The following is a 22119-nucleotide window of genomic DNA, read 5'->3' as shown; positions in this document are numbered from 1 at the left end:
GAGGATTAAAAAAAAGAACGAAAGAAAGAAAAGCCTATAATCCTGCCCCTCCTGTCTGCAAAATAAATCAAGACCCCTAGTGGGGGCTTCTAGCAAGTCCTCTATGGAACAGAAAATTTAAAGTATTCCTGAAAATTGGAAAATATGAAAAGTTTCTCTATTTGCTCGCTGAGATAAGCATAACCTTCCTGGGAAACACACAAGACCTCAAAGGCCAAACCCCCACCGCACGCCAGCTGCAAAGGCGAGCACCGTGATGCCTCAGGGCCCAGACGGAGGGACCGCGCCTAGAATGGCGGCAAGTTGTATCTTATAATGGGTTAAAAGTAATGTAGCGTACTCTAGGAGTGTTTTTTAAACTTTTATTTGATTTTAGAGAGAAAAGAAAGGAGTAAGGAAGAGAAACATTGATTTGTTGTTCCTCTTAATCTTGCATTCGTTGGTCACTTCTTGTATATGCCCCGACAAGGGATTGAACCCACAACCCTGGCGTGTTGGGATGACACTCTACCCGGCTGGGCCTCTACCAGGCTTTAATCCCAGGAATGCAAGGATGTCTCAAAATTAGGAAACCTAACCTCTAAAGTCTTTTGGAAATACATAAAAGGAGAAAAACCATACAATCAAATTATCTATTCCTGTTTTTACAAAATACAAAAATAATAACCTTAATGAGCTAGGAGAAAAACAAACTTTAATTTGCTAAAAAGTATCAAAAATCTGTATGGCATTGATGTGCAATGTCCAAACAACTCCTTTGCAGCCCAAACAAACAGAACAAAGTTCAAGTGCTGGGACTAGGACAAAACTAGCACCGCTTGCAGAGGACGCCACGGTCCCCCGGAACATTCACAGCGACTGGCTGTACAACCACGACAGCGCCCACGGAGTCTGGTGAGAGGGCCTGACAGCGACTGGCCTTCCTACACACACCAGCGATCGCTGTCAGGAGATCTGTTCTGCCACTTGACGTGCCATCCTTAGAGCCTCCCGAACCATGAAGCAGCCAGGTGTGAACTCCGTGAGAAATGCGTAAACCGTGTGGCCGTAACACAGGGCACAAAAGCCACCTCGCGGAAGGTGTACGTGGCGCCTTCTTTGGCGGGAAAATTCAAATTGGTGCTAAGTCTCTGGTAACACTGGGTATCCCTGAAAGTTTTAGGAAATGTCTTTTTCTCTTACTAGCAGCTATTACTACTGCAAGTCTGAAAAACGACCTTAACAGAGAAGATGGGCCGGGGCCAGCTGGAAGCCCCTGTTCTCGGCACTCGGGAGACTCTGGCCGCAGCGCCACCCCCTGCAGGCCCCCCTCCATCGGCAGCCCTGCCTCCCCACCAGGCTGCCCCCGCTGCTAGCCAGCCGCCCCCCAGCGGCAGGCTGTGCTCGAGTCTGCGCCCCCTCCTAGGCAGCAGGGCATGGACAGAGCGGCCTCTGCAGGTCCCCCTGGGCTGTGCGCACCGGGCTCTGCACCCAGTGCCCAGTGACGGGCACAATGCCCGCGAGGCTCGGCCGCTCTGCCCAGGGCAGCAGCCTGTGAAGTGACTGTGGGCGTGACCAGGCCGCGGTGGCCTGATTCCCTGCTGCCGGCCCCGCGGGCACCCTGCCCCGGCGCTGCGCCCGCAGGCTCTGGCGCACCCGCACCTGCTCGTCGACGTAGGCGTCGATCCGCTTCTGGCACTCCAGCCACTGGGCGGCGACCCTGCGTAGCTCCTCCTCGGAGCGCTGGTAGCGCTGCAGCAGGGCGCTGTAGGCGTCCTCGCTGCAGGCGTCGTGCGTCGTGCTGCCCAGCCTGCGGAGAGAGGCCTTTCAGCACAGGCAGGGGTCCGGGTCCTCGGCCAGCGGCCAGCGGCCAGCGGACGCCACGCACGCCCCACGGGCTGCTGGGAGGGACCACGAAGGGCACATGCAGGGCACCCAGGACAGCAGCGTCAAGGAGCAGCTCCGGCGGGAAGGGCTCCCAGGAAGGGCGCCGAGGATGAGCACCGCTGCCCCGGGACGGCTGGGGCCTAGGGCATCCGGGAGCTGGACATGTGGCTGCAAATAAAACAGCGAGTGAGATGTCCACGGTCTGGACCTGGTCTCTAAATTAGCAAAACAGAAACCCAGCTCAGGCAACAAAACGCAACTACACTCTCGCTCCATTTTACACCTTGGTAAGAAACACAGTAAGGGGGCAACCAGGAGAATGAACAGGAAACAGAGGACACACAAGTAGGTAAACACGCATGTGTCTGAAAAAGAGGATGGGGCAAGAGGGGCGGCCAGGAGGCCTGTGGGGGATGGGGACAAAGGGACCTGCAGCTTCTCATCAGAAACTACTCATTTCTGTAATATTTAACTATGTCAACACCTGAACCAAAGTAACTGTATCTGAACACATCCTGACAAGGAAGTTCAAACCCAAAGACAATATTTACAACCGCCCAGAGCCAAGGGGACGCTGGGCTGGCAGCCGGCGGTGCCTGTGCGTAGCTCTGGCAGCCGCCCCCGCGCCACAGGGGCGGGGCGTACCGCTGCGGGTGCGTGCTGCAGGCGGCAGGAGGCCCGTTGCTCACACTCGCGCACAGAGGCTTGTCCTCACGTGGAAACGTGCCCATGCTAAGTACAGGCTTGAAGACGGCACCGCGTTTCAGAACGTGCATGAGGGTGGACAGAGGACAAACTCGAGAAGCACCCAACTGTGTACAGCACCTCCTCCTCCTCATGACTTTGCAGACTTTCAGCATTTTATTCCAATAACAATTCAGTAATTTCATAACAGTGCAAGTAAAGCAACATTAAATCAGCAGTGTACCAGTGGGTGCGAAAGGCCCCCCTCCTGTGTCCCGTCTGAGGGCGCCCCCTGGGGAGACACACCTGTGCCGGCTCCACACAGGACACACACTTCCTCGGGGGAGTCAGGTGCAGGGACCCCCTCCCCGGAGGAAGGAGGGGGAGAGAGGGACGCTGACCCCCACAGTGACCAAGGACGCAAAACTCAAGACACACCCCCAGATTCAGAGGCGCCTCCGGGCTCCACGTGGAGGCCAGGGAACCTGCAGGCCTGAGAGCACCCCCTCCTGCCTCAGCCCCAGGAGCTGGAGGTGAGACCCGCTCCTCCACAGGGCGACGCAGGGTGATGCCGGGTCTACTGGAGCCAACAGGGAGCAAAGCCGTCGGGGCCCTGGGGCGCTCCGTGGGGCTGCCACAGCGCAGTCTGCAGGCAGAGGCTCGCAGTCGAGCAGAGCGGGGCTCGCGTTCCAAGGAGACAGGCCCCAAGGGCCGACCTCAGGGTCCAGTGACAACGGTTCGGCAAACAAGTCACTAACCTATTCTCTTAGTGAAAACAGAACAGCACGTGGGAAATACCCCTGCTGATGCCGATGACAAATAACGCATAGTGAGATGGGACGTGATCAAGAGAATAAAATGAAATAAAGTCAGTTTGAAAAAGTTTACTAGGACCCTCATTAAAAGTTTTCCTATCAATCAATATTATAGAAAGACCACAAAACAAAGACCACATTGGGCTCTAGCTACAACCATCCACAGCCACAAATACGCAGAAACAAGGCTCCCGGCCCAGCCACTGGGAGGGAAGCAGAGTCTGACAGAGCTTCTGGGTCCTGCCACCAACGCCCGGGCTGCAGGAGCTGGGGCCCCAGCTTTGCTACAGAACAAAAGGGTCCTATTCTTTACCACATAAATTGGGACGGAAAAGGGATGGGGAACCCACAGCTTAAGGAATCTCTCCACACATGCGAAAAAGGGAGGGTGGAGGAGGGCCACTGTTCAATGGTGACAGAGTCCCTCGGGGAGACGGATGCTGGAGGCGGGTGACGGCTGCCCAGCACTGCGGGGCAGCGATGCCGCGGACTTGCACGCTTAGCCTCAACAAGCTGTGTGCTACGTTTACTCTGTCACAGCCTTAGATAGTTAACCATGTTGTGTACTAAGAGCCATTGAACTGTACGTTTTAAATGAGTGAATTGTACAGTCATAAATTGTATTTCAATAAACCTGTTAAAAAAGGGAGCAATAACTCTCCTAAACTAAAAACTAGGCAGGACTATGGAGACACACACTGGAGAGATGAGAGAATAAAAAAGGCCAGACCATAACGGCCAAGCGCCGGCTCTGGGAGAGGTGCCCGCGCCTGCACGGGACACACAGGGACTGACTTCTGGGGTGGCCGTGCCGGGTGGCACCTACAAGGTGTCTGCCTGCTCACAATTCAGCAAGTGGTGCATCTGCTTTTGTGTTGCTTTCTGTGTCTCAATTTTGCTTAACCATACAGTTGAACCAATATAGGCCAGAAACAGGGTGTCACTGTACAAAGAACAGAGGGCTCCCTGTGCCACAGATGAGGCCACCGCTGCAGGCCATGGGGCTCACGTCTGCTTCGTGCGAACTCTTCCGCGCGGCTCAGCGGGCAGCTACAGCATGAGCTCGAGTCCGACCTGCTCTCCACCGACAGGGACTCCACCGGGAGCGTCTCCCGTGGGCGCCCAGCCCTCCGGGCCACTCTGCCCCGCCCGTGAGCAGCACCACGGCCTGACCCGGACCCCCGCTGGAGGCGAGCCAGCATCTCTCTCGGGGAGCACGGGGGAGCCCAGAGACAGGGCCCAGAAAACAACAGCATCTGTGACACAAGTCAGGCTCCTGTCACCGCCCCCCCCCCCTTCAGGGCAGGCCCATCAAGCTCACGGCCTCACCAAGAAAAACCCCAAGGTGTAAACGCCCTGCGAGCTGCTGTAAGGCCCGCCTGCCAGGATGCACGTCTTTCCACAACGCGCTCGTGTGGCTCTGAGTGTCGTAAGTGGGGACAATCCAGGTTCTGCACTTCAGACTCACAGCTCTGAACACTCCTGACTCTCTCCCCTGTGAGGATCGCAGGCAGGACCCCCAGGACACCAGGTCCCGGCGGCCACACCTGGCAGCGTTTCCTCGTGACCCCCTTACCCTGACCTGCTTCTCCAGAGGCAGGGCCTGTGGGCAGGACGTGGGGAACACAGGGAACAGAGGCTCCCTTTACACACGGGGTTCCGGAGGAAGAAGCAACCGTTCTTCAAGGCAACTACAACATGAATTTATTTACTTAAAAATAATTTCCAGCCCTGCAAAGGTCGTGGGTTTCATTTCCAGTCTGGGCACAGGCCTGGGTTGTAGGTCGGTCCCCAGCTGGGCACATGTGAGAGGCAACCAATGGACGTTTCTCTCTCACATCAATTGTTTTTCTCCCTCTCTCCCTCGCCCTACCCTGTAAGAAAATAGTAATTTCCATTCTTTGTGAGTCTGGCCCAACTAAGTCTCAGTAAGTTCATGCCAATAAAAACAACTGCGCCGGTCCTGTCACGAGGGCGCACCGGACGTGCACATCAGTTCATGCGGGGCCAGCAGACAAGGACTGAAACCAGCAGCCTGGCCCCAAGCTCAGCAATAGCAGACCCGGCCCGGGCCGGGTGCGCTCACCTTGGTCCTGGGTGGGGAGTGGTGAGCACCCTGGGCGCGCTCTACACCAGTGGGAAGGACCTGAGCTGAGACAGGGACGCTGAGGGGACATCAGAGACATGTAGGTGTAGCTGGCCCCATGCCCAGGAGCCTCCTGGCCCCGCAGACCGGCGCTGTAGCCCTCCGCCCGCCCCGCCCCCTGCACACCCAGTGCCACAGCGAGGACATCAGCCCAGACACCTGGCCATGCCCGGGTCCTGTCAAGGTAAAATGCTGTTTACCGCAGCTTGTCCTTCTTCACGGAAAATCTGCGGTGTTACCTTAGCAGCACCGATACTGGGTTCGCCACTCTAGAGTCGAACCGCGCCCCTCTGGGCTCGTGGCCCCCTTCCCCGGGCCGGGCTTTCCCGGAGGCCCGCGGTCTGTGCGACGGGAGCGCGCCCGCTGCGGCGGCGAGCGGGGCACCGCTGCGCTGCAGGGAGAGGGACCACGCTGCCATGCCATGGGGGCACACAGGGACACACGAAGACGGAATACCTGATCTGAGACACCAGCGCCGGCAGGTTGCTCTGGAGGAGGGGCTCCGAAAAAACCAGATTCTCAAACAGGTGTTTATTATGCAGTTCCCATGTCACCTGGAACTTTTTCAAGTGCTCATTTTCCTAGTTAAAAAAATAAATAAATAGAAGACGTGCTGAGTTGATGCAGGCTGAAACCCCCCAGAAGGATGTCCTCTCCCTCTCAGCCCGCCCCGGGCCCTGTGCAGGGGGCCCGCAAGGCAGGGACTCGGCCCTCCGCCCGCACAGAGGCAAGGGGGACGGGACCCTCAGGGGGTGGGGGGCAGGGAAAGAGCGAATGACGGCACACACGACGGTCGTCTCACAGTTACGCTTTCAAGACCGACCAGAAACCCGACTTTTTGCAGCACTTAAATGCATGTATATCTTTCGGTGACAAAGGACGGTCATTTTCTTGCCTGTCTCGAGAAACCTCCCCTCTGACAGACACAAACTGCTCCCTGAGGGACACTTGCGGAAGGTCAGGTCTTCCTGTCCCTAATAAACCTGGACAAACTGACCACTCAGTTTAGACGACAATCTTAACGCCTGTGAGCGCACTCGCTGCCCTAGAGAGTGTCACTGAGAGAGGCGAGGGGCCCAGCAGGGACAGCAGCGTCCCTTCCCCACAGGCAGCCAGCACTCCTGGCAGGTCTCGCTGCAACGGGGCACGGGTGCATCTGGCTTCCACCGGCGGGCGCCACGCCCACGGCTGGTGCTCGAATTGCCCGCAGCACAGGGGGCGGGGTCCTGCCCTGAGGACGGCCTGCTCGGGAACTGCCTCACGCTCCACACTGTCGCTGCGTGTCCCCTCGGAAGTGGGCCCTCCAGGGACGACACACAGCAGCCTGTGCCTGGTGGCCATTCAGCCACATGGAGACGTCAGCACACAGCCTGCAGGGGAGGCTCCGTGGCGTGTCCCTGATGCTTGCCGGGCACGGGGCCGAAAGATGAACGTCTGTGTGACGACGAGGCTGCGCGCACCCCGGGGGCCTGCTCTCTGTGTGCACAAACCAGTGCCGCTCATTAGCTCCTGCTGCCCCCGAGGGCCGGGCAGAGACTCAGCCGAGGGGGGTGACGTCAGCACAGCCCCCAACCCCTCTTCAGTGCCGTTCGGCGTCCCGCCTGCTCTCACCACCGCACCCGGCGGCTCCCTTGCGCGCCACACCCCGCATCTCTGAGCCACGGCGCAACCCAGGGAGGTGGGGCGTGCACAAGGCCAGGGCCCAGGGCCGACACACTTAGCCACGGGCACGCGTGTCACCCAATGTGCCTGTAACGCCACGGCCCCAGGCAGAAGCGATGAGAGGACACAGGTCACAGACCTCTGCAGAGGCCAGGCCATGCAGGCACAGGGCCAGGCCCAGGGCAGAGGCTACCGCAGCAGGCCCTGTCCCCCCGCACTGAGCGCGAGCCCTCGCGGCCCAGGAGCAGGAGCAGCCCCGCCGGGGACGGGCGCAGGCTGCAGCTCGTCTCCCAGGACTGGGAGCCATGGTGAGTGCTGGCTTTCGAGCCCATGAACGCCTCGGCTCTGAGCTGTCTTGCGTTTCCTGACATCGCAGCGACGCGCTTTGACAGACGTCCTCCTGCTTTGGCTCCTCAGCCAGTGACCCAGTGGTTTCCCTCAGAGGACAGGAGTGTCCGGGGCCTGTCTGCTGCGCCATGGGAGGCCAGAGGGGGCGCCTCTGTGTGACGCTGAGACAGATCACCGACCCAATAGCTGTATTTTGTGCTTCAAGTTCATGAGTCCCTTCCAAACCACAGGAAAACACCCCTGGGTAAATCACTAGGAGTTTGTACCAATAAACACGGTTCAAACTCATCACTGTTAGTGTCACAGAAGGGCACCCCACGCCGACTCCCGGGGGCCTGCACGGAGGCAGCTGGCCCGTGCACAGCAGCAGCTGCTGGCAGGGGCGCCGGGCCATGGCGGCCGTCCTCAGAGCGCCGCTGGGGGGCGGGGGGCGCGGTGGGGGCAGGCGCTGAGCGCTGAGGCCTGCTCCCTGACTGGGCTCCGCTTCCGAGGCCCTGGTCCTCGCGCAGGGCTGGCTGTTGCCTGCTCCCCTCCAGCTCCTCCCACGGCCAGCGCGCGCCTCAAGGTTTCAGGAGGTCACTGCACAAATGGCATTTTCTACTGTAGCGACACCTGAGAAAGTCCCTGAACCCGCTACGATTATGCTGCCCATGTAAACTTTTCTGGTGAGGTCTGTCCAAAACTTTCGAATCACATCCAGACCATTAGGCTCACACTCTGAGGACCACTCGTTTCACAGTGTGGCTCCGCCACCAAGCAAGCACCCAGCACCGGCCCGGCGGAGTGCCGCTCGCTGAACTCAAGTCGTGACAAAAACTTCCCAGACCGTCGCCAGTGAACAGGTGCCTCTGGGGCCGCCGGGAGGCAAGAGGCCGCCCTTCTGAGGGGTGGGGTCACAGCAGCTGCGTTTCCACGGCACCCCCGTCCCTGTCCGGCACGCTGCACTATTCCCGGTGGCACCGGGACCCGGGGGCGGGGCACGTCCTGCCTGCCTCCCTTGTGAGGGCTTCGAGGTGCCCGCAGGGGGCCCCTCCGGTGAACCGGGGCTGTGAGCCCTGGGGCCGCAAGCAGGCACCCTCTTCAGGCATGCGGCACACAAGGCCTCTGCAGCAGCATCAGTGACCGGCCGCCTGAGCAGCCGCTTCTTTTTCCTGCCCTGCTGACCACACACGGTCCGCACCAGGTCCTGCCCGCCACCTCACTCCCTTGGCCTCATGCTCGCCAGACCGTGTTTCAGGACACGTCACCACCTGTCCACCACGCAAGACGTCTGTCCTAAGCAGGCAGAGGGCAGAGAAGTCAGGCAGCCCCGCCGCCGGAGCATCGTAGGGACAGGGCCTAGGCCGCAGCTCACCAGGGTTCCGAGGAAGGAGCTGATGGTGCGCGCGGCCCGGCAGAGAGCGCCGTACTCCTCGAGCAGCAGGGAGATGAACTGGCGGGCCTGCGGCGGGCCCTGCAGGCCGGAGGGCGCCCGCACGCGGGCCGCGGCCGACAGCTGCCGCAGGAGGCGCACCTTCATCTCCAGCACGTGCTCGCGGGCCTGCTGCTCCAGCCGCTGGTACAGCTGGTAGGGGTCCCTCTCGCAGAGCCTGCACAGAGAAAGGCAGTCACCACTCACCCGGGACCCCAGATCCCCTTGGGGGACATTTTATATCCAGAACATCGTTCCTGAAGCCTTTCCCCAGGACCCAGAAATGACACCCCCTTCTCTCAGCCTGGGAGAGGTACATCCACCCAACTCAACAGAGGGAAGTGGGCGGAGTGTCAGGAGCTTCCTGGTGTCATCCCACAATGGCCCGGAGACACCGGCATTCCCTAGGAGCTTCCCCTGGGCCGGCCCTGCCTCCCCCAGCACTGACTCGGCCTCCCGCTGCTGGCGGGCTCTCCCAGGCTCGAACGCTGAGGCCCACACAGGATCAGGAGGGTGTGGGGACCCACAGAGCCAGCAGGTGGCAGAGCGGACACACCACTGACTCAGGCTGTCACTGGGCCGTTGAGTTAAAAACAAAGGCAACTGAAGATGATTATGTTTAAATGCCGATACGTTATCAGGTGAGAAAATGACCCCTCCGAGGCAACTCCTAGGAGGGGGCAGGGAGGGGGGACGCAGCAGACAGCACCTGCCTTTCCTAGGAGTCCGGTGCCCAACCCCAGTGAGGGTGTGTTGTTTTTATACTCAGGAAACTTAGAGACAGTTTATCTCTTTTAAAATTATCCCACCGAAAAACTAAGAAAAGTACATAAAATAAAATTTTTAAGCTGAAAAGCAAGAAAAAAAATGGACACCCCCCCACCCCCCGGGCCGCAGCAGCTAACATTCCCCCCGAAGTCCCTTCCGAGCCGGCTCTCCAGTGTCTGGCGCTGCTGCCCACCCTGAGCCTCTGAAGGCCCCTCGATGGTGGGCGAGGGTCACAGGACCACCAGCCCGGCCCCGCCCCCACCCCAGGAGTGGGGGGAGCCGCTTCATTAGACGCGAGCGGGGAAGCGCCTTACACTACAGTCCCTCGACTTAACATAACGAATCCTTTCCCCTGCCGGGCACCACGTCTGGCCGAGAGAGAAGAAAGAGTTACTGCCTATTCCACTGGAACACTCCCACCCCACCGAGGCTGTAAAAGAGCCAAGTAAAGCCCTGCGGTGGCACGTGTGACACTTTATATACAACGTGGCCAGAGACACAGTGAAAACCCGTGGGATTCCTCCTGTGGCCAGGACACTTCAGGGATATAAACAGAAGGTTCAGTCTAAGGATCTCGCTTAATTATCCTCTGGAACAGAATGAATTTCGTCTGCTAGAGAAAAGCCACACAAAACTCAAAGGACACAGGGACCACCAAACTCAAGTCCACTGTACACGTCCTTCTTAGTTCCTCAACCTAGTGAAATCAGACACACATTGTATCTTACTTCCTTGTCCATGTCTGTATCTTATACATTTGATGAAACGGCCACGTGTGGGTATCTTTGCCAACAGACCTCACTCAAGTCCCGCAGCTGAGGCAGGAGTGTGCTGGAGGTGCCATGGAGGCGCACCCAAGCGTCCCCGTGCGACAGACCGCACCGTGGGCTGGAGGCCGCGCCGGGCGCCTAGGCCCGCGAGGCGGCGGCCAGGCGAGGGGCCGCGCAGGAGCTCGCACTCGCACAGGCTTTAGACAGGGTGGCCTCTTTGGGAAGGTGCCTGGAAACCAATGTGAACGATGGAAGGGCGATAAAAGAGAAACCCTGGAAAAGGCAGAACACTCCGAGACAGAAGAGCAAACGCCAAAACTCCAGGAGAGGAATGAAGGTGTGAGCGCGAGGCGGAGGCAGCACCGGATCATGCAGGCTGCCGGGGGCCCCAGAGGGGAGAAGAGGGCGCCGCCACCAGCCGGGGCACCCCTGCCAACGGACTCCCCGATACCCCTTGCCTGAGTGTGTCGGCATTTAAACAAAAAGTGCTCCTGGCCACAAAGACTGGGAAACCAGAGAGTGTTTGAGAGGCACAGCTCCAACGGGGCTGTGGGGTCCTGGCACCCCAGACCGTGTGCCCCGCTCTCTGAGCGGCACTGTCCCAGCCCCAGGCCCGCACAGGCCCCCCCCACCCCCCCCGCACTGCGACTTGCTGAATGTGCTCTTTCAACTGTTTCTTATTTCGCGCTGGCCTCTTCCTGAGCGCTCAGGAGCTGTGCGGTCACGGAACTCACGTGCAGGTCAGGCGTGTTTCTCTAATACTCACTAGGAAACCTAACTTCAAAAAAGGCACACGCCGCCTGGAGCTGTCTCACAGCACCGCAGAGGCTCACGGGTCCCTCCCTGACTCACGGGCCGGATTCTCCGGCCTGTCACAGCCCATGGCCCGCCACTGCTCCCGCGTCCAGGAAACACCACAGCAAACAGGAGTTCATACAGCACCCACAGGTGCTGCATTCAAAACATGAGAAAAAGAAACCAATGTGAGAACTGAGCCATGAAATCTCTAGCTCAAATTTTTCACTTTTATTTGGAACATTTCAAAAAAGAGAAAAAAGATGCTAAAACTATGAGAAGAAATAAAAATGACGTCCACCTCAAATTCTGTGTTGTCATGAGCACGCGGTGTCTGAAGAGCAGGCACTAGGTCATGAGCCAGTCATGCCTAGGAACACCCGGCTGGCCGGCCGCTCCGCCTCCTCACCTGGCAGGCAGGGCAGCTGCTGAAACCCCTTCCTGGCTGAGCAAAGTGCTCGTCCTCGCTCCCGCACTGTTGGTGCTTAGGGTCGGCCTCAGTGCGAAGCACCGAGAAGCATGTCGCCTCGCTTTTATCACACAGGCCGTGAGCGTCTCAGCGAGCCAGGCCGGGGGCCGTCACACTGGGGGCGTGCCCCTGGGCCCTGGGCGCGGAGCCCCTACCCCACCCCAGGCAGGGCCAGGCCCGGGGCACAGGCCGGGGACACGAGTACCTATCCACGAGCTCCTTCACCCCCTCCTTGTCGGGCACCAGGGACTGGTCTTGGTCGCCTGCCAGCGGGGTCCCCGCCTGGCGGTAAATGCAGCGGACCATGCAGCGCACTTCGGACCAGTAGTTCTGCAGCTGCTGCGGCTCCCGGTCCGTCTCGGCCGAGATCTCTCTGTGAGGTGGCACGAGGGCAGGTCAGGGTCAGTCAGCACCATCCTCGCCACCCCCACCCCCACAGGCCCTCCCGCCCGCCTGCCTCGGCCGCCCTGTGGCTGGCTGCATGGCCGTCAGCTGTCCTGTCCCCAGGGGGTGTCAGCTCCCCTCGCAAGACAGGGATCAGAGACGCTGAGCAGCCTGGCCCCCCGACCTCTGCCGTCCAGGGGCCCATGAGGCAGCTCTCGCCCCCACCCAGGCCCTGGGCCCTGGGCGGCCAGCCCTCCTGGCTGCTGTCCCTCCTGCGGACTAGCTCCCTCCTCAGTCCTCGGGCTCGGAAGGAGGGAGGAGCCTCACTCACCCGGGGCTCCGCACCAACGGCCGCCCTGGGCGCAGGCTCCCTCTCGGGAGCGTGCGGCCTTTACGCAGAAGCCGATCCCACCCCAGCCCAGCACCGGTTCGGTGGGCCCCGTCCGCTCTGGTACCTGCGCTCGCTGCAGGCCTCGCAGGCACACGCTGTGTCCGAGGGCGGCGGCTGGGCACCCAGGGCCAGCCTCCCGCCGCCTGCCTCTGCCGGGGACCCGCCTAGAGGGCCGTGGAGCAGGAAGTCCTGGCCCTGTTTGAAAGAGAGAACAGCACAGACCAGTCACATCCAAATGTTCCTGCACAGTGTTCTCTCTCGCTGCCCCCCCGCCGCCCCCAGCCCCGGCCCTGCGCTTCCTGAGTCTGTCTCCATTCCGCCGGCTAGTGCAGCCCGGTCACTGGACCTCGCGGGCGCGGACAACAGTGTGGCTGGTGCCTGTGGTGGGGGCGGGGCAGAAGAGGATGTAGGGGCATAAATGGTGATGGGATATAAATAAATTAAAGTTTAAAAACCAAATGCTCATATACAAATTTCAGACAAATACCTTTAAAAAACCCCACAAAACTGAGACACTGAAAATTTCTGAACCAACGTTACAGAGAAAACTTCTCCTTACACCCAAAAATTGTGCCTGGAATCCGTTGTTTCCCTCTGACCATTACATCATACTCCCCTGAGGAGAGCGAATAGCTTCCTTCCTTCTCCGAAAAGGGCAAACCCACCTAGTGTCCTAGGCAGCCCACGGCGATCACCCCAGCGGGAACCCCCAGGAAGGGACGCAGCCGGCCCCTGCGATGGCGCTGGGCAGAACTCCTGCGGCCCCCCCGGTGCCACGTCCGGAGGCCTTGGCGTGGCACGGGCTCCTGTCAGGACGGCCGCCGGCTCTGGCTGAGGGGAGAGGCTGCTCCGTGAAGGACGGCGGAGCAGGCGCAGCCTCTGTGCCTCACCACCCAACAGCACCTGAAAGGTGTCGCCAAGAGCCACCACAGGGAACACCAGGACAACTGTGGGGCCCACTCCACAAACCCCGGCCTCCGCGTTCCCCCCATGTCGGAACGTAATCGCACGGTCCACCAGCTGGCACCCTGTCCCCCGGTGACAGGACCCGACTGGGACTCTGGTGCCCAGTCTTAGAGGTGGAGGCCAAACACAGTGGGGGAGGCCCCGGCCCCTCCCCACCCAGGCCCCACCACCAGGCCAGCCAGCGCCCTGGCCACGGTGCCGGCAGCCCAGGGGGAGGGCAGAGCGCCGGATGGCTCCTCCTCCTGTTGCCCCGAGGTCTGCCTGTCCCAGGGGGCCTGGGTCCCACCTCCAGCTGGGTGTGCAGGCCGCCTCAGTGAAGGTGGGCGCGCCTGCCTTGCCCCTCCTGCCTCCAGGGCTAAGCGGACTCACCGCCCCCCAGTCCACCCCAGCTTCCAGCCTGTGGAGCCGCAGCCACCTCTTGCCTGGGCTCCCACGCCAACCCACTGAGACCGCCTCTCCAAGCAGCAGCCAGGGTGAAGCCATACATGAGACAGCGCCGAGCCCCCTGCCCGAGCCCCCAACTTGGAGACAGATCGGCTTCCTGACCGCCGTGGTCAAGGTCCTGGTATAGGTGCCGGCTCTGCCTTCACTGCCCCAGAACGCCCTCTATCTCAGCGATGGAGTCCCTCCCCCATTCTCCCCGCCTGCCACGCCTCTGGGAGAAGGGCAACGCCTACGCAGGGAGGCAGGCGAGCCTGTCATCAACTTTTGCCCCTCTGCTCCGAACCCACCCTTCTTGGCTGGCCCTGCTTGATGCAGAAGGGGCTGGCCGTGCACACTGCTCCGTGGCCTGGCCGGGGCGTGCATCCAGCCTTGTCAGAAGAGGCTGCTGGTGAGGCACCGCGAAGGCAGGGCCTCCCCTAGCGCCCAGGCTCTTCCCAGCTGGCACCCGCCACCTGGAGTGTGAGGGGCCCCAACAAGCCCACCAGTGGGGCCTGCAGCCCCTCCACTGCCCCGGGCCCCAGCAGCACCCTCAGAACTCCTACCCCACCTCCCCAAGCTCCAGAGTGGCTGGCTGCTCCCTGGACCCGCTTTGCCGGAGCCTCAGCTTCATGAACAGATCTGAGTAGGGGACCCGCCGCCGCTGGTTAAAACGAGTGGGACGGCACCATCCCCTGACCTGAACCACCCCGGGATCTCCTGCCGTTATAAACTGCCTGCCGGAACCCTGGCGACCGCCTGTCTCATTGGCCTTTATTGCAGGGTCCTTCCCGAGCTGCCCCCGCAGCGCACCTGCACCCACATGCTGCCTTGCACACAGCAGCCCCGGAACAGCAACCGAGCACATGGGAAAGAGCGTTTCCTGCTGGCAGTGGGCGGAGTCAGGCCTCTGAAAACAGGGCGCGTGAGGACCGCACAGTAAATCCTTAACTGCATCCCCTTATAGTACTCAGCTCATGCAGACTTAACTTCAGTTACTATATTTGGTCCAAGTCCAATGCAGTTTAAAAGAATACAACAAAACTCACCACTGGACAATGTAAAATGCACAATGTCCAGCATCCAATAACAAAACCAACAAGCAGGGAAATATGACACATAACCAGCAGAGAAACCAATCATATAGAAATAGCCCCCAAAATAATAGACATGATGCTACCGACAGACCAGCATCTGGAGCTGGAGGTTACAGATAAGCTCCACGTGCTCAAGAAAGCGGAGGGAAGAAGCATAAACACAAGGAGAGGAACGGAACGTATAAAGAAGTAAGCAAACAGAACTTCCAGAGACGAAAACTATCCAGGAGATCAGGTGTCTGTCCCCTTCTGGGCCCACCCTCCCAGCCAAGCGGGCAGGAGCGCCTGGCCAGTGCGGCCACCACCCCATCAGTGGCGGCTCCCCGGAGTGGGGCCCTGTGCTGGGGGTTGGGGACTTAGGGGACACAGCCGCCAACAAGACCCATGCTGGCCTTGTGGGCGAAAGCGTGCAAGTTTTCTGTCACTGTGACAGACTGCCACAGAGTTAATGGCTTAAATAAGATAACACAACTGTATTGTCTTTTTAAAAAAATCTTAAAAAATAAACAGCACAGACTTAAGAACTAAGCACAGTAGATTATCAATAAACCTGAATACAAATAATAAAAATAATCCAAAGTGAAGCACAGCAAGAAACGAGACTAAAAAGAACGGATGAAGCATTTGTAAAAGAAGATCAGGACATCTCGCTCGCAGGTGACAGTGGTCCAGACAAAAGGGCGACAGGAACCCGACAGAGACGCGTGAAAGGGCGCAGGCAGCATGGGCACTACCCGCAGCCCAGGGCCACCCTCCCCGAGTCACGGTGCCCACCTCCCAGCCACAGGACACGGGTGCGTCCCAGGGTGCGAGAAACGGCACCCGAGCCTGGCCGAGGCACACACGCAACAACGTTAAACGTTAGGTCATAAAAGTTCGTTCTTGGGCTGCAGCAGACCCGAACGATCACCCATGACAAAAAGAGAGTCGAAAGATGCAAACTTCCAGTTAGAAGATGAATGCACCCTGGGGACGTCACTGCAGCATGGAGCCTTTAGCTGACAGCACTGGCCCCGGCTAGGGCGACTCAGCGGGCTGAGCACCAGCCTGCAAACTGAAAGGTCACCGGTTCCCTTCCCCATCAGGGCACAGGCTTGGGCTGCGAGCCAGGTCCCCAGGAGGAGGCGTGCAAGAAGCAACCACACACGGATGTTTCCCTCCCTCTCTCCCTCCCTTTCCCACTCTCTAAAAATAAATAAAAACTTTAAAAAATATATTTTGAGTAGAATGAAAGACAATATATCAAAATTTGGGGGATGCCACTCCAGTAATGTTCCAATAGAATTTTGTGGAATTAAATATGTGTATGAGAAAAGAAGGTCTTAAATCAATAATGTAAACTACGTAAAGAAACCAAAAGAATAACAAATTAAATCTAAAGTAGACAGAAATAATAAACTTTAAGAGCAAAAATTACTGAAATAAAAAATGGACAATCAATTCAACCAGAAGTTTAATGAAACTGATAATGATAAACGTCTAGCCAAACTATCAAGGAAAAAGAGACAAAGCTCAAACAGCGGAAATACTGGGAATGTAAGGGACGGGGCAGGACACGGTCACTGAGATCCCAGAAATTAAATGAGAATAAAGGAATATGTTCAACAACTCCGTGCAAACACATCTGACATAAAATGAATAAATCCACAGCCCACCCGCAGTCTTATGAAGATATAACTGACAGAGAGCGCTGCATAAGGTTTAGGGGGTACAGCCGAAAGCTGTGACTTCTATGTACTGTCAAAGAGTGACACAAACTTAAGACAAACATTAACAAAGCTCTCTCAGGAAGAACGAGATAACCTTTATCAAATAAACTGAACTCACAGTTCAAAACCTTCCCCATAATGCCCTTAGGGCATGTGAGGACAGAATGAGAAGACCTATAGGAACCAAGGAGAGGGGCGCGCCCCAGGCGCGGAATCTGCTGATGCTTTGATCCTGGGACTTCCCAGCCTCTGGAAATGTGAGAAACAAGTGTTTGCTGTTTACAGGCCAGAAAAACAAAACAAAGGAAAAAAAACCTGACCTTCCCAATAAGGCAACGCGTGGTCAGGACAGCTTTGCTGGGGAATCCTACCAAACATTTAAGGTAGAAATAGTACCGATGCTACACAAACTTTTCCAAAAAATTCTCAAAGATGAGAGAATACTTCCTAGTTCATTCCATAACATATTAATTACACTGACACCAAACCACACAAAGATATTCTGAGACAAGAAATTTACAGACTAGTATCCTCCATGAATACAGACGCAATAATCCTTAAAACATTTGCAAATTCAATATTGCAACCTACAGAATGGATAATAGCTTGGATTATCCCAGGAATGCAAAGTTCTTTCAATATTTAAAAAATTATGATACCATAAGTAATTTTCACAAACTAAAGAAGAACTTCTATGATCATCTCAATAGATGTAGGAAAAGTTGGAACAAATTAAATATCCATTCACAACAAGTCTCGGCGAACTAAAAACAGAAATAAAGTTCTTGAACCTGACCTGCCCCACTCTACAGCTAACCTCATACCTCACGGCAACAGAAGAGATGCTGTCCCCTGGGAACAGGGATGGGGAGGGCTGTCTGCTCATACCGCTCCTATGCAACATCACACCAGAGGTTCTACCCAGGGTAAAAAGGCAAGGAAAAATGAAATACGGACTGGAATAGAAGAAATATGTTATTTGTAGATGAAGTGATCATCTACATAGAAAATCCTAGAGTATACCAAGAGGCCACTAGAATAAATGGGATTTCACAGGACATAAGCTCAACATACAAAAAACAGCTGTATTTCTATATACTAGCAATAAAGAATTGAGTAGGAAAAAATTTTAGAAAATATTTAAAACAACAACAACAAAAATACTTCAGAAAGTTTTCGATGCACTATGTGCAAAGCCTGTCATTTGAAGACTGCAAAGCTATTCTAAGAATAAATGTAAAAGACCTAAATTAATGGAGAGCCATACCACATTCACAGACTGAAGACTCAATACTGAGGCATCAGCCCTCCCCAGCCTGGCCTGCAATGCACCGCGGCGCCCGCTTCCCCTCCACAGGCCAACCCGCGGAAACCAGAGGGCGCCTCCGAACTTTCCGCGGACACGCGAAGGACCGAGGAGAGCCAGAGCCCGTGAAAAAGGGAACAAAGCTGGAGGACTTCCATGCTCCCTGACTTCCGGACTTGCTATAAAAAGCTTCCAGCATCAAGACAGTACGGCGCTGGCAAAAGGACAGCATATAATACACGCCAAGTGGAGCACAGCGTCCAGAAGCAGACCCACGCACGCATCACTGACTGACTTTGTGACAAAGATGCCAATATAATTCAATGAGGAAAAATAGTATTTTCAACAAACAGTCTGGAAAGGGGCATCCACAAGCAAAAAGGGTGACCTGCAATTGTTACTCTACAAAACACGTAAACTTCATGACCATGGATCGCAGGTCAAATGTTTAACTTCAAACCATAAAATGTCCAGAAAAAGAATAGGGAAATAGATTTTTAAATTTTTATTTATTTATTTATTTTAGAGAGAAGGGAAAGGAAGGAGAGAGGGAGAGAAACAGATTGGTTGCCTCTCGCACGCCCCCAACTGAGGACCTGGCCCACAATCCAGCCATGTACCCTGACCGGGAATCGAACTGGTGACCTTTCAGTCCGCAGTCCAGTGCTCAGTCCATGGAGTCACACCAGCCAGGATGGGAAACAGATCTTTATAACTCTGGGTAGCAAAGATTTCCTCCATAGAAAACACAAAGCCCAAGTCATTTAAAAGTTGATGAATTGGACTTGATCAAAAGGTAAAACTTTTGCTTTCCAAGAAACAGTGTTTTATATAGCCTGTTTCTCGAAAAGCAAACCAATAGTGTTAAAAAGCAAAAAGGAAAGCCACACACCGGGAGAAAATATGTGAGAAACATATCTCACATATCTCATGATAAAAGGCTTGAATTCAAAATGTGCAAAGATCTCTCACAACTCAGTAAGACAATCAACTCAATTAAACATAGGTGAAAGATGTGAACAGCCACTTCACCAGAGAGTGACAGGTGGAAAATAAGCACAGAAAAAGATACTCAACAAGTCATTTAGAAAATGCAAATTAAAGCCATATGTAATATGACACCACCAGCCACCAGAGTGGCTACAACAAAGGGCTGTCGCACCGCCTGGGCCAGGGTGGAGACCAAGGGGACCTTCCCACAGGGCTGGAAGGGAGTACAGGAACGAACACCCGCTCCTGTCATGCGCTTGACCTGTGACCTGGAATCCCGCTCCTAGGTTCTTATCAACGAGAAATCCACCGTGTCCGCACCGAAGACTTGCACGAAGCGCCGTCACTCAGAGCTGCGCTCTTGACGGCCGGACCCAGGGAACACGGACACCCTCCCACCGCTCACAGGGAAGCGGGCTGTGGCTCCCCCAGGCAACGGAGTGCCACTCGGAAGTAAAAATCAGCCGCCGGCATGTGCAACGCCGCGCGTGAATCTCAAAAGCATTATGTCAAGTGGAAAAAGCCAGAGCTCACCATTCCGATGAGCTTTCTGTCCTCTCATTCGGACAATTCTGGGCAGCAGGGATAAATTACGTCAGCCACCACTTTCATAAAGTTCATTATGAGGAACTCTATGTTTGTATTGTGATCCGTGACGCAACAGGGCAAACACTAAAGATGAAACAAATATTAGCCGAGCCCTCAATGGCTGGTTTAAATGGGAACTACACGCCTATATACAGTAACTACGAAAGAACCCGGCTCCTCCATGTGAAACACGGGACTTCCATCTCAGCCACACGCACACGTGAGAACACAGACACGGCCGCTTTGTCCACAACCCACAGAGCCTTGAAAACAAACAAAAAAGACTATTAATTTGCTGAAGACTTGTCCTTGCGGCTGGAAGCTTCTGTGCCACACAGACCTCATCAAAGAAAAAAGGACCCCCCCGGGAGGGGCCATCTCCCACCCCGAACCAGACAAACTTCCTGTCGCTTAGACACACGCAAATGTAAACTGCGAGGCAACTTGTGTTTTTTAAGCTCTTGTGTAAGGGTAGAAACCCAAGAGCTGGCCTACAACTTACACACTCTGAAAATCATTAAAACTCAAATTCACATGATTTTAAAGACAGAGGAGTGACGAGCTGAAATCGGAGGCCCGCACTCACCGCGGTCTGGCCCTGGCCGCTCCATCGCGGGCACTTCCGGCCTCTGCGGAGCGTCTTCTCCGGCACCGGGTCTCCTGCATGGAGCAGGCCAGGCTTTCGCAGGCTCTTCATGTAGCCTCAGCACAGAGCTAAGCACTGAGACAACCGCTGTGTCCCCTCCGCGGCCGCCCAGGCCACAGGAGCCAGGCCAAGGCCCCGACACACAGCACCCCAGGGGCCTGCAAGTGCCACCCCCGCAGTGGCAGAACACAGACAGGTGCTGTAACCGTCTGAGAATATAAGGGAAACGGGGTGCAGACTGAGGGGCCCCCAAAGCTCCCCCAGCCCTTGCTGGGGGGGGCGCAGACAGGGTTTCCAATACTTTTCATAGCAAAGGCCAATTTAACAGCTGTGCTGCATTTGGGGCAAGGTAGGCGTGACCTTCGGGATGCAGCCGACCAGCGATGTGGGGTGGGGTGGGGTGGGGTGGGGTGGGGCGGGGCAGGTCGGGGCGGTCCCCGGATGACTGAGTCACGCCTGCCCTGACTGGGAAAGGCAGCAGAACACACGCCAGCAGCACAGGACGAGTGGCAAATGCAGCTCCCTGTGTGAGGGGTTGGGGATGAGCCCGCGAGGAGGCTCCCGCCAGGATCCAAACTAAGGGCGGGCAGCCATGAGGGGGTTCGGCTGCGCGCCTTCACGGGCGTAGGGAGAGTGAGGAGGAAGAGCCACGGTGCAGCCGGCCCTCAACGGAGGTCCCCGCAGGTGGCCGGTAGTGAGAGAAGAGCCGCATGGGCTGCATGGGCTGCAGGGGCCGGTCGGCCGCGGGCTGGCGACGGAGCACGAGCGGCCTTGGCCGTGCCCGCTCTAGCGCACTCCCGAGCCATCAAGGACTCCGCCTTGCAGACCCGGACTTTATCTGCCTTCCTGGGACGTGTGCCTTTCCTGGCCTTCACCACGACCCAGTGTACCATGGCGCATGCTCTCCCAGACCGTAAACACGGAGGCCGATGACCACACGCAGCCGGATCCGGAGGAGAGAGCTGCTGCATGAGGATGGTGACGCGGGCGCCCTCCGGGGAGACTGGGTGCGCCCGTCCTCCAGGCCTGCACAGCCGCTTCAAAGGCGGCCCACGTTCACCAGCCCCCTGCACAGCTCTCCTTGTCCAACACCTGGGTGCTGTGGAGAGGACGTCCTTGGCGATGGGCATGGGGGGGCCCCTGCACCGTGACATCTCCACCTTCGATACGGACCTCAGGCTGGCCAGCCACCTGGACGCTCCTCCGCCAGCTCGCTGTTGCCATTTCGCAGAGACCACCTGAAAGCGTACCCACTCCCGCTCCACCCAGCCCTGCTAAATCCGCTCTCTCTCTCAAAACCAGTTTCTGGCAACATCCCCATGCCCCACCGCGCCTTACCGCACCCTACGCAGCCCTGCCTGCAGACTGCGCCTCAACCGCAGGAGGACTCTTCCAGAAAGAGACCCCAACTCTTCATCTCGGTGGGACTTACAAGTGCACACTTCGCCTCCCTTTCCGCTCCCCACTCCTGCACAACTGGGAGCTCTGCCGGCAGCGAGGGTGCCTGAAGCTGAGGTGCTGCTGGGGGGGGCGCGGGCAGCGCGCGGGCGGGGAGCTGGTGAGCTCGCATAAAGCAAGAACTTCATTTACCCATGACCTGGCACTTGAGTCCACAGAGAAGCACTCTGTGGTGGCTAATTTTATGGGTCGAGCTGAGCAGGCTGAGGGAGATCCGCGCAGCTGGTGGACCCTGCTTTCAGGTGTGCCCCTGAGGGTGTCTCTGGAGGAGCTGGCACCAAATAAAAAAGACTGCGCCCCTCAAGAGGGGCGCCTCCTGCCCGCAGGCTGCAGCACTTGGTGCCCGGACCTGCGCGGCACCGCCAGCGCCTCGCTTCTCAGGCCTCTGGAATCGGACACAACGCCACCAGCAGCTTCCCAGGTCCCCAGT

General features: G+C 57.1%; 1 protein-coding gene across 1 annotated transcript in view; it reads right to left on the bottom strand.

Annotated features, from left to right (window-relative positions):
* The window catches only part of FAM193A (family with sequence similarity 193 member A), a 105952-nt gene that overhangs the window by 39091 nt on the left and 44742 nt on the right, over positions 1 to 22119 (bottom strand). Inside the window, exons 3-7 of the mRNA XM_054581877.1 lie at positions 12574 to 12704; positions 11940 to 12107; positions 8876 to 9110; positions 5968 to 6092; positions 1642 to 1789 (exon numbers count right to left, since the gene is read on the bottom strand). Of these exons, the coding sequence (XP_054437852.1) occupies positions 1642 to 1789; positions 5968 to 6092; positions 8876 to 9110; positions 11940 to 12107; positions 12574 to 12704 (807 nt within the window). The remainder of the gene's footprint in view (positions 1 to 1641; positions 1790 to 5967; positions 6093 to 8875; positions 9111 to 11939; positions 12108 to 12573; positions 12705 to 22119) is intronic.

This window comes from Pteronotus mesoamericanus, unplaced genomic scaffold (assembly GCF_021234165.1).
Source record: "Pteronotus mesoamericanus isolate MK-2021 breed Mesoamerican mustached bat unplaced genomic scaffold, CSHL_Meso_final contig_68, whole genome shotgun sequence".
NCBI classification, from domain to species: domain Eukaryota; kingdom Metazoa; phylum Chordata; class Mammalia; order Chiroptera; family Mormoopidae; genus Pteronotus; species Pteronotus mesoamericanus.
Note: the sequence above shows the minus strand (reverse complement) of the source record. Positions and strands in the feature narration are given on the sequence as shown.